Below are 12,576 nucleotides of genomic sequence, written 5' to 3'. Positions count from 1 at the left end.
GTCACTTTAATGAAAACCTCATTCAATGTTAGAAATTCATTAGTTCAAGAAATATTTTCCATCATGCTCCTTTTGAATTTTCTCATCACTGGAGCCAAAACCGTATGCCCATTTGACCCCACTGATGATTAAAAAAATCAAATGAACATTCTGAAGACAAACATTTTTGAACAAAATTCTACTAGTGTATGGCCAGCTTTAGTCAGTCATCTGTATTAAGAATGCATTAAGTGAAATCAGACAAAGGAAGAAACTCTGGTCTGTCTAGTTTTTCTGGGTCAGTGACTCCAAAAGTGTTAAAGCCCATGGATCAGTGTGACAGCTGGTTGGTAGGTATGTTTAAAATGACAGCTTAATAGTGGCAGTTTTAACATGATTTACTTAGTCTGTTGGGCTATTTATAAAGCAGTAAAATGGTCTTCAAAGAGAAGTATGGCCAAAGCTTTTTTGGTCATACTTCTCTTATGGGTCACAGGAGTGCACTTACTTTTGCTCTTCTGTGACCCACAGTCAGCTTATAGCAGGCTACTGGTCACTATCAGCTGATGTCACAGAGTTGCTCCAGGCACTGGAAGAATCCTGACCCAGTGGTGTGATTGACTGCTGGCTCTGGCTCTCAGTGTACAGCTTAGAACCAAAGCCAGCTGTGCCTGCCTCCTCACCAGCAATCGCTGGAGGGGCAGAGCAGAGAGCAGTGACTGACAGTCACTGCTGTCTGCTCAGAGATGACTGAGAACTTGGCAGGGGACAGCTGCAGCATCAGACCAATGCTGCAGCATGAAGGTGAGTATGTATGTTTATTTTTTTATGTAGCCTATACATTTCCTTTAACACATTTACTCTGCTGCTTTAACCACTTGCCTCCAGGGCACTTATAGCCCCTTCCTGCCCAGGCCAATTTTCAGCTTTAACACTGTCGCACTTTGAATGACAATTGCGCGGTCATGCAACACTGTACTCACACAATTTTTATCATTTTTTTCACACAAATAGAGCTATCTTTTGGTGGTATTAAATCACCAATGGGTTTTTTTATTTTTTGCTAAAGAAACAAAAAAAAACATTTTTCATAGTTTGTTATAAAATTTTGCAAACACTTAATTTTTCTCCTTCACTGATGTGCGCTGATGGGGCTGCACTCATGGGCACTGATGAGGCAGCACTGATGGGCACTGATAGGTAGCACTGATGAGGTGGCACTGGTGGGCACTGATGGGGCGGCACTGGTGGGCACTATTGAGGAGGCACTGATAAGGCTGCACTGATAAGTGTCACTGATGGGCACCAATAGGTGGCACTGATGGGCTCTGATAGGCGGCACTGATAGGTGGCACTGATGGGCACTGGTAGGCAGCACTGATAGGTGGTGCTGATGATGAAGCACTGATGGACACTGATTGGCAGCACTGATGGGCACTGATAGGTGGCACTGGTGGGCACTTATAGGTGAGCACTGATGGGTGACACTGGTTGGCACTGATTAATAGCACTGGTGGGTACAGATTTGAACTGATGTCCCTGTAACAGATGTCGGTTACTGGCTTTTTTCTTTTCACCTCACGCTGCTCCTAAGGAGAAGAAAAGCCGATAGCCAGCTTCTGTTTACTTCGGAGATCAGCTGTCATTGGCTGACAGCTAATCACGTGGTAAAGGGGCGCTGTGATTGTCCCTTTACCCTCTTTTGTGATCAGACAAGTCCAAAGGACAGGGGGCGAGCGAGCGTCTATTGACACCCTCCCAACACTGGTAACCCGCCTTGTAGCCGTCTTTGTGCTACAGCGCGGGCAGAAAGTGGTTAAAAATGCACTGTATAATGCATGGCAATATATGTTTTTTACTGGTATTTGTAGAGTGCTGACAATCTATGCAGCACTTTATGCTCACATCAGTCCTTGCCCTCAAGGAGCTTACAATCTAAGGTCTTTACCTCACATGCATAGATACACATATTAGAAAATTACCTACAAGCGTGGGGGAGTGGGGGTGGGAGGAATATGCAAACACAGTAGGTGTTATAATGCCCGAAATTCTACTTTAAGTTCCTTGTCTCCACTCCTGGGGAGCTGCATCTGCCCACAGCTGAAATCAAATAGAGATACCCAGTTCAATGCCTGGTATGATCACCAGCATAGTACAGTGAGTCGTCATTAGCAGCTGTCCCAAAAACAAGCTATGCTGCTTAGGAATGAGAATAATGTCACCCCAGCACAGCATAGAGCACATAGGGGGATACTTAGACCTCTGTTAAAGTGTGCATGCTCTGTTTTACTGATAGCAGAATACATTTTGCATTGGATTGTAGTGTGCAGCATTTATTGCTAACAAGATGGGCTTCCATTTATATGCGATTGGAAGTGTCAATTACAGGTCACCATCCTCCTCCCCTCTCCTGTAATGGCTTTGGTCAATCCTGAATGCTGTGGATAATGGTACAAACTAGCCCCCTGCACAGTGCTCCAATCATCAATGCTCCCTGGATAACAATGTTGATTGGAGCACCGTGCAGGGGCATTGGACTGTTGGAGAATTGGGTCATTACACTCTGTGTTGAGTAATGTCTCAGATCTCTAGCGTGCTCTAGGTACAAGCAATTTTAATGAAAGGCAGCAGTGTTACCAATATTAAAAATACACAGCCTTTACTTTCAAACCAGGCTGACTGAATCCCAGTAAATACTGTACTGTAAGTAGCTGAATTTGACTTGGTATTAGCATTTTTTAACCTCTTAAGGAGGGAGGGGGCTTACTGAGAGCCAGGCATGCTTTATGTAGATGTGCTGACAAGGGACATCCTGATAGAAGGAGAGAGGGGAAAGAGCAAAATGATTGACCTGCTGCTCAGTCGCTGTCCAGTCTCTGATAGGAGGCAGACCTTGTGGTGTATTAATCACTGCCATCACTGGAGGGTTGAATGAAAGGTCCATGTCTTCCATTAATAGATCATTTTTCATTGATGGGAGCTATAGTACAGCCTCTATAAATGGAGGGGCGGAAAGGGCAAACATTGGGGTTGATTTACTAAAACTGGAGAGTGCAAAATCTGGTGCAGCTGTGCATATAACCCATGGCCTCTTGGGAAGTGTGACTTGGGTATCCGAATCTAGGAAGTGTATGTGTGTGTGTGTGTGTGTGTGTGGGGACTGGGGGGGGCATGGGAGTACTTACCAGAAAAAGAGTAAAAATAACAGTACGTTTGTGATTTTGAGAGAAGAGGGGGGATGAGATGGGGGAAGGTGGCCAGGAAGGGTGACGATCCAGAACACAAGTTCATTAACCACTTGGTCGCTAACCACTAACCTCTGGCCAAAGACCAGAGCACATTTTGCGATTCGGCACTGCGTCGCTTTAACTGACAATTGTGCGTTCCTGCGACGTGGCTCCTAAACAAAATTGATGTCCTTTTTTTCCCACAAATAGAGCTTACTTTTGGTGGTGTTTGATCACCTCTGCGGTTTTTATTTTTTGCGCTATAAACAAAAATAGATCAACAATTGTGAAAAAAATGCATTATTTTTTACTTTTTGCTATAATAAATATATAAAAAAAATTTTTTTTCCTCAGTTTAGGCTGATACGTATTCTACATATTTTTGGAAAAAAAAAATCGCAATAAGCGTTTATTGATTGGTTTGCGCAAAAGTTATAGCGTCTACATAATAGGGGATAGTTTTATGGCATTTTTATTAATAATTTTTTTTTTTTACTAGTAATTGCGGCGATCTGCGATTTTTATCGTGACTGCAACATTATGGCGGACACATCGGACAATTTTGACACATTTTTGGGACCATTGTCATTTTTACAGTGATCAGTGCTATAAAATTGCACTGATTACTGTAAAAATGACACTGGCAGTGAAGGGGTTAACCACTAGGGGGCTAGGGAGAGGTTAAGAGCCGGTTCACACTAGAAGCGGCACGACTTGCAGGTCGCCTCATCGAGGCGACCTGCACACGACTGTCACGGCGACTTCCAAGACGACTTCTGTATAGAAGTCTATGCAAGTCACCCCCAAAGTAGTACAGGAACCTTTCTTCTAAGTCGGAGCGACTTGCGTCGCTCCGATTAGAACGGTTCCATTGTACAGAACGGGAGGCGACCTAGCTGCCTGACAAGTCGCCCCCGGGTGAACCGGCTCTAAGTGTGTCCTAAGGATGTGTTCTAACTGTGGGGGGGAGGGGCTGGTTATGACACATCACTGATCATAGCTCCCGATCACAGGGAGCTATGATCAGTGTCAGTGTCACAAGGCAGAACGGGGAGATGCTTGTTTACATTAGCATCTCCCCGTTCTTCAGCTCCGTGAGACGTTCGCAGGTATCAGTGCTGGGACAAGGCCATTTGGTGCCCAGGGCAAAGATGGCAAACTGCCCCCCCCCCCCCCCCCCCCCCGTTTTTAAGAAAGAATCAATGTCAAAACGTTTCAAAACAAGAATATACTTATTATTATATTAAGGGACACTCTGATGGGCAAATTATATGTTAAGGGGCACCCTGATGGACACATTTTATATTAAGGGGCACTCTGATGGGTACAACAAAACGTGCCCCTTAACGTAAAATCTGCCCATCAGAGTTCCCCTTAATACAAAATGTGGCCATCAGTGTTGCTCCTAAAATAAAATATGCCCTTCAGAGTGCCCCTTAACATAAAATGTGCCCATCAGCGTCCCGCTTAACATAAAATAAGGGTCACGCTGATGGGCACCTTTTATGTTAACTCAGATGGGCACATTTTATTTTAAGGGTTACGCTGATGGGTATATTTTTAATGTGCACGCTGATGGGCACATTTTATATTAAGGGGCACTCTGATGGGCACAACAAAATGTGTCCATCAGTGTGCCCCTTAAGAAAATATGCCTATCATTGTGCACATTAAAATTATACCCATCAGCGTGCCCCTTAAAATAAAATTTGTCCATCAGAGTGCCCCTTAACATAAAAAAAGGTGCCCATCAGAGTGACCTTTAACAAAATATGCCCAGCAGTGTGCACAATAAAAATATGCCCATTAGTGATCACTAGTTAATATGTGGCCCACATACCTTGAATGCAGGAGGGCACAACTGAAATACCGAGGGGGCGGAAGCTGCAAGATATGGAGAGTCAGGACCTGGGAACCGCGAGTAGCAGGGGGTGGGCCGCGCACGTGACATCATGCCCCTACTTGCAAGGAGAGCCAGGACCCGGGAACTGCGAGCAGTAGGGGGGTGAGCCACGCACGTGACGTCACACCCCTACTCGCGGCCCGTGAGTGCGAGCTGTTTTTTTTATCAGTTTTTTTCAGCTTCTAAGTTCAGCTTGTTCAATTAAGCTTTGACAAAAAACCTGGAAGCTGATTGGTTTCTATGCAGAGTTGGACCTGATTTTGCACTCTCCGCTTTTAGTAAATCAACCCCATTATGCCTTAAGCCTAGTACACATGGGCCTAATGTTGGGCGTCATCAGCCGGTTCAATAAAAAACGTCCGACTTTTGGGCCATGTGTATGGCAGCCGGTCTGACAGAAACGTCCGACATTTGGTCCGTGTGTATGGCAGCCGGTCTGACAGAAACGTCCGACATTTGGGCCTTGTGTATGGCAGCCGGTCTGACAGAAACATCCGACATTTGGGCCGTGTGTATGGCAGCCGGTCTGACAGAAATGTACGACATTTGGGCCGTGCGTATGGCAGCCGGTCTGACAGAAACGTCCGACATTTGGGCCGTGTGTATGGCAGCCAGTCTGACAAAAACGTCTGACTTTTGGGCCGTGTGTATGGCAGCCGGTCTGACAGAGACGTCCGACATTTGGGCCGTGTGTATGGCAGTTGGTCTGACAGAAACATCCGACATTTGGGCCGTGTGTATGGCAGCCGGTCTGACAGAGATGTCCGATATTTGGGCCGTGTGTATGGCAGCCGGTCTGACAGAAACGTCCAACATTTGAGCCGTGTGTATGACAGCCGGTCTGACAGAAACATCCGACATTTGGGCCATGTCTATGGCAGCCGGTCTGACAGAAACGTACGACGTTTGGGCCGTGTGTATGGCAGCCGGTCTGACAGAGACGTCCGACATTTGGCCCGTGTGTATGGCAGCCGGTCTGACAGGGACGTCCGACATTTGGGCCGTGTGTATGGCAGGCGGTCTGACAGAGACGTCCGACATTTGGGCCGTGTGTATGGCAACCGGTCTGACAGAAACGTCCGACATTTGGGCCATGTGTATGGCAGCTGGTCTGACAGAGACGTCTGACATTTGGGCCGTGTGTATGGCAGCCGGTCTGACAGAGACGTCCGACATTTGGGCCGTGTGTATGGCAGCCGGTCTGAGAGAGACGTCCGACATTTGGGCCGTGTGTATGGCAGCCGGTCTGACAGAGACGTCCGACATTTGGGCCGTGTGTATGGCAGCCGGTCTGACAGAAACGTCCGACATTTGGGCCCTGTGTATGGCAGCCGGTCTGAGAGAGACGTCTAACATTTGGGCCGTGTGTATGGCAGCCGGTCTGAGAGAGACGTCCGACATTTGGGCCGTGTGTATGGCATCCGGTCTGACAGAGACGTCTGACATTTGGGCCGTGTGTATGGCATCCGGTCGGACAGAGACGTCTGACATTTGGGCCGTGTGTATGGCAGCCGGTCTGAGAGAGGGACGTCCGACATTTGGGCCGTGTGTATGGCATCCGGTCTGACAGAAACACCTGACATTTGGGCCGTGTGTATGGCAGCCGGTCTGACAGAAACGTCCGACATTTGGGCCGTGTGTATGGCAGCCGGTCTAAAAGAAACGTCCGACATTTGGGCCGTGTGTATGGCAGCCGGTCTGACAGAGACGTCCGACATTTGGGCCGTGTGTATGGCATCCGGTTTGACAGAGACATCTGACATTTGGGCTGTGTGTATGGCAGCCGGTCTGACAGAGACGTCTGACATTTGGGCCGTGTGTATGGCAGCCGGTCTGAGAGAGACGTCCGACATTTGGGCCGTGTGTATGGCATCCGGTCTGACAGAAACGTCGGACATTTGGACCGTGTGTATGGCAGCCGGTCTGACAGAAATGTCTGATATTTGGGGCCGTGTGTATGGCAGCCGGTCTGACAGAAACGTCCGACATTTGGGCTGTGTGTATGGCAGCCGGTCTGACAGAAACGTCCGACATTTGGGCCGTGTGTATGGCAGACGGTCTGACAGAAATGTCTGACATTTGGGGCCGTGTGTATGGCAGCCGGTCTGACAGAAACGTCCGACATTTGGGCTGTGTGTATGGCAGCCGGTCTGACAGAGACGTCTGACATTTGGGCCGTGTGTATGGCAGCCGGTCTGAGAGAGACGTCCGACATTTGGGCCGTGTGTATGGCATCCGGTCTGACAGAGACATCTGACATTTGGGCCGTGTGTATGGCAGCCGGTCTGACAGAGACGTCTGACATTTGGGCCGTGTGTATGGCAGCCGGTCTGAGAGAGACGTCCGACATTTGGGCCGTGTGTATGGCAGCCGGTCTGACAGAGACGTCCGACATTTGGGCCGTGTGTATGGCAGCCGGTCTGACAGAAACATCCGACATTTGGGCCATGTGTATGGCAGCCAGTCTGAGAGAGACGTCTAACATTTGGGCCGTGTGTATGGCAGCCGGTCTGAGAGAGACGTCCGACATTTGGGCCGTGTGTATGGCATCCGGTCTGACAGAGACGTCTGACATTTGGGCCGTGTGTATGGCATCCGGTCTGACAGAGACGTCTGACATTTGGGCCGTGTGTATGGCAGCCGGTCTGAGAGAGGGACGTCCGACATTTGGGCCGTGTGTATGGCATCCGGTCTGACAGAAACACCTGACATTTGGGCCGTGTGTATGGCAGCCGGTCTGACAGAAACGTCCGACATTTGGGCCGTGTGTATGGCAGCCGGTCTAAAAGAAACGTCCGACATTTGGGCCGTGTGTATGGCAGCCGGTCTGACAGAGACGTCCGACATTTGGGCCGTGTGTATGGCATCCGGTCTGACAGAGACATCTGACATTTGGGCCGTGTGTATGGCAGCCGGTCTGACAGAGACGTCTGACATTTGGGCCGTGTGTATGGCAGCCGGTCTGAGAGAGACATCCGACATTTGGGCCGTGTGTATGGCATCCGGTCTGACAGAAACGTCGGACATTTGGGCCGTGTGTATGGCAGCCGGTCTGACAGAAATGTCTGATATTTGGGGCCGTGTGTATGGCAGCCGGTCTGACAGAAACGTCCGACATTTGGGCTGTGTGTATGGCAGCCGGTCTGACAGAAACGTCCGACATTTGGGCCGTGTGTATGGCAGACGGTCTGACAGAAATGTCTGACATTTGGGGCCGTGTGTATGGCAGCCGGTCTGACAGAAACGTCCGACATTTGGGCTGTGTGTATGGCAGCCGGTCTGACAGAGACGTCTGACATTTGGGCCGTGTGTATGGCAGCCGGTCTGAGAGAGACGTCCGACATTTGGGCCGTGTGTATGGCATCCGGTCTGACAGAGACATCTGACATTTGGGCCGTGTGTGGCAGCCGGTCTGACAGAGACGTCTGACATTTGGGCCGTGTGTATGGCAGCCGGTCTGACAGAGACGTCCGACATTTGGGCCGTGTGTATGGCATCCGGTCTGACAGAAACGTCCGACATTTGGGCCGTGTGTATGGCATCCGGTCTGACAGAAACGTCGGACATTTGGGCCGTGTGTATGGCAGCCGGTCTGACAGAAATGTCTGACATTTGGGGCCGTGTGTATGGCAGCCGGTCTGACAGAAACGTCCGACATTTGGGCTGTGTGTATGGCAGCCGGTCTGACAGAAACGTCCGACATTTGGGCCGTGTGTATGGCAGACGGTCTGACAGAAATGTCTGACATTTGGGGCCGTGTGTATGGCAGCCGGTCTGACAGAAACGTCTGTCGGATGTGCATGCTGGAAAACCAGCAGCTGATCGGCTCCCAATTAGCGCTCTCAGGCAATGGCAGAGAGCGCTGACTGGAGTGTTCTGGCGGGGGGTTGTCTCCCTGACAGAACACAATAGCACAGCAGGGAGATCGTTGTATTAACATTAGATAGTTAGTTCTGAGCTGTCAGGTTTTTTTCCATTCAAAAAATAAAAACTATTGGTGCGTGCTTGGTTTTAATCAGTGCTTTTTATTTCCCGCTGCTTCTCAAAAATATGATATATGTACTGTGTGTAAGTGATTTGCTGAAAAGCTCACATCCTCTGACCCTTTAAAATTCATATTGTTTCATCTTATGTGAGGCAAGTTTTCTGAAACACACATACATAAGATAAAAACACATTTACTGTAAGATATTGCAGATAGAAGTTTACGCCTGTATAACTAGTAAAAATATTGAGTGGCAAACATGACAAAGTATTATATGCTGATAACAGATGATTTTTCAGGTTGTTTCTTCTACAATACAACAGGCCCTACCAATAAGTGATGTGTATTCCTGACTCCACAAAAAGGTCAGTTATTTTTGCCTGGACACTCCCTAGCACAGCAACATAGCAGAGCTGCTTAATCAAAATCCTGAAATAGAAGCCCCTACCCATCTTTTAGTCTTCTAGTTAGCTAGCTGTAAACTGCTAGAGAACATATTCCTGGTCAGACGAGGAAAATCCAGATTTTGAATATTTTCTGTCTGATGATGAAGTTAAGCATTGGATTATTTTTTGGTGGTCTTTTTGGCGCTCTTGGAATTTTAGTCCTTTTGGTAGCATTTGGATCAGACTACTGGCTTCTTGCCAAAGAAGTTGACAAATGCTCAGGAAATCAAGCGGTTGAGGTTAGTGTTACTGTTTTGTAGCTGCTACTAATTATTATGTTCTGATATGCTTTATATGTTTAATTTCTAAATATTTCGTACTGTATATGAAATAACAATACATCAGTTATGTTTTATGCTGTGCATTTTCTACAGGGGTCTGATCCAGCCCTTTTGCACCATGAGGGTTTCTTTTGGAGATGCTGGTTTACCATGGATGTAGGACCAGATAACAACAGCATGGCAGCTTTTTGGATCAGTAAGATACCATATATTTTCTCTTATAAATTGTGTGTGTACAAATGTTAAAATGTTTTTTCGCTTTACGTATTATCCTTTATTCACATTTTCTTCTCATTACCATTTTTTAAGCTTTTCTGGTAAGTACATACAGATCATTTTACTATTGCTGTCTAACACCCCTTTCACACCGAGGCATTTTAGCGCTAAAAATAGCGCTATTAAAACGCTCATAAAACGCTCCCCATGCATCTCAATAGACCCTTTCACATTGAGGCATTGCGCTGGCGGGGCGTTAAGAACAGTCCTGCAAGCAGCATCTTTGAAGCAGCTTTTAGGCTTCAAAAACGCCCCTCTCCATTGAAATGAATTGAAAGTGCTGTAAAAACGCCTGAATAGCACCTATAATCTGCCCTGAGCTGTAGAAAAGTCACATGATCTCACAAAAAAGGTAAACATGCAAGCAGAAAAGAGAGCATCTACAATAACAGGACTGAAATTGTGATGTAGGGAGGTGGGGTTGTTCTTTGATGCCCATGCTTCAATAACACTTGAAAAACGCAGTTAAAACGTCTGCAGCGTTGCAGTAATTTTACCGCTAGCGCCCAAAAAACGCGGTAATAGCGCTAAGGCGCTTTAGGGCGTTTTTGAAGCGTCTCGGTGTGAAAGGGCTCTAAGTGCCAACATAGAAAAGTGGCAAAATGAGTACAGATAATTGAGAACTGAGCTGTACTGTTATTATCAGGGGCTATCTGTATGATAAATAATATACAAGTTGTTCAATCTAAGGTTTTTAAATGTAATCTTAAATAGTTCTGCTTTTAGAGGTTTTGCAGTTTTGCACAATGCAGTTTGTCCCAGCTACCTGTGGCTTGACACCAAGGGCAGGCTTCCATAGTGCTGTAAGTTCATTCATCAAAATGTTGTTAGTTATATATGGACTGCTTGCAAAGAGCGCTGCAGTTCTAGGTCACTGAATGTCTAGGGCTCTCCAGCATTAGGTGACATTGGGTTCAGAGAATGGGAGGTTTCTTGTGGCAGACACCATCATTGTGAATGCCAGAAAGTGATATTAAACCCAAAAACAAAAATGGAATATATTTCAACTGACCAATACTGCACTCGTTTTTCTTTTTAGGCATCTTTTAAGCCCCGTACACACGGGCCGAATGTCGGGTGACATCAGCCGGTTAAAAAAAAGAAGGCCAACATTCTGCCCGTGTATATGCTACTCTGTCGGACAGAAGCCGGCTTGCATTGGATGAGCATGCTGGAAAACCACCAGCTGATTGGCTTCCGATTAGTGCTCTCAGCCAATATCAGAGAGCGTGGATCTGAGTGTTGTGGTGGGGAGCTCAGCATGGGAGTTCGCTATACTACGCATGGTTAGTACAACGGCTCCGACTGCACACACGGATTTTCGGAAGGGAATTGCGTGATGACAGACTGTTGTCATAAAATCCGGCCGTTAGTACACTCCTTCAGACAATTGTTGTCCAACTTTCAGCCAACAAATGTTGGATGGCAGGCTAGTACATTTTCGGCGGACAACAGTCTGTTGTCAGATATTTGTATTGTGTGTACACAAGTCTGTCACACAAAAGTCCAAAGTACAAACACGCATGCTCGGAATCAATGCTCACCAAACATGACATTAGCAGAAGGTGGCCAAAGGGTGGCACTCAAGAGCTGAAATTCCTCGTAGTGCTATGTTCGTGTTTGTTGGCCAACAATTGTGTGCCGTTAGTATGCAAGACAAGTTCCTGGCACATGCCCTTCGGACAAAAGTCTGACGCTCTGTTGGCCAACAATCCAATCGCGTGTACGAGGCTTAAGGATGGAGGAACAAGAGAGACACCTTTGAACAATAGCATTGTGAATCTGGGAAGAGGGTAGTGTTATGCAGCGTACACACGGTCGGACTTTACGACCGAACTGGTCCGACGGACGCCGACGGACCAAATCCGGCGGACAATCCGATCGTGTGTGGGCCGGACTTTCAGCGGAGTTTTCCAGTTGCAAATCTGACGGACTTTAGATTTGGAAACTGCTTCAAATCTTTACGTTGTAACTCCGCCGGACCCAGAAATCCGCTCGTCTGTATGCTAGTCCGACAGACAAAAACCCACGCTAGGGCAGCTATTGGCTACTGGCTATCAACTTCCTTATTTTAGTCAGGTGTACGTCATCACGTACGAATCCATCGGACTTTGGTGTGATCGCGTGTAGGCAAGTCCGTTCGTTAAAAAGTCGGAAGTCCGTCAAAAGTCCGTCGAAAGTCCGCTGGAAAGTCTGTCGGACCAGTCCAGTCGAAAAGTCTGCCGTGTATACGTGGCCTTAGTTGCACTAGCAGATTTAGGTGGACTAAACTAACAAATTCCAGCTGAATTCCAGCTAATACTTTTTAAATAGGAACTGCAGTCTGCTCACATAATTTGTAATAAAAACATCTTAGCCATTCTGAAGCTTCCCTCCAACTACTTTGCATATTAATGTATATATACTGTGATTCTGTACTTGCCAAATATGCTACAGAAATCTCCCTCCACTGAGTCTGACTGCAACCATTTTAACTGTG

General features: G+C 47.2%; 1 protein-coding gene across 3 annotated transcripts in view; it reads left to right on the top strand.

Moving 5' to 3' along the window:
- TMEM182 (transmembrane protein 182) overlaps positions 1–12,576 on the top strand; it is a 57,337-nt gene that overhangs the window by 17,923 nt on the left and 26,838 nt on the right. For 2 of the 3 annotated variants that reach the window (XM_073614756.1, XM_073614755.1), the window contains exon 2: positions 9,915–10,017. In XM_073614756.1, the coding sequence (XP_073470857.1) occupies positions 9,972–10,017 (46 nt within the window). In that variant the 5' untranslated portion in view covers positions 9,915–9,971. Of the gene's footprint in view, positions 1–9,279; positions 9,780–9,914; positions 10,018–12,576 lie in introns of those variants that run through there. The other variant, XM_073614754.1, reaches the window with a different exon arrangement.

This window comes from Aquarana catesbeiana, linkage group LG02 (genome assembly GCF_042186555.1).
Source record: "Aquarana catesbeiana isolate 2022-GZ linkage group LG02, ASM4218655v1, whole genome shotgun sequence".
In the NCBI taxonomy this organism is placed as follows: Eukaryota; Metazoa; Chordata; class Amphibia; order Anura; family Ranidae; genus Aquarana; species Aquarana catesbeiana.
Note: the sequence above shows the minus strand (reverse complement) of the source record. Positions and strands in the feature narration are given on the sequence as shown.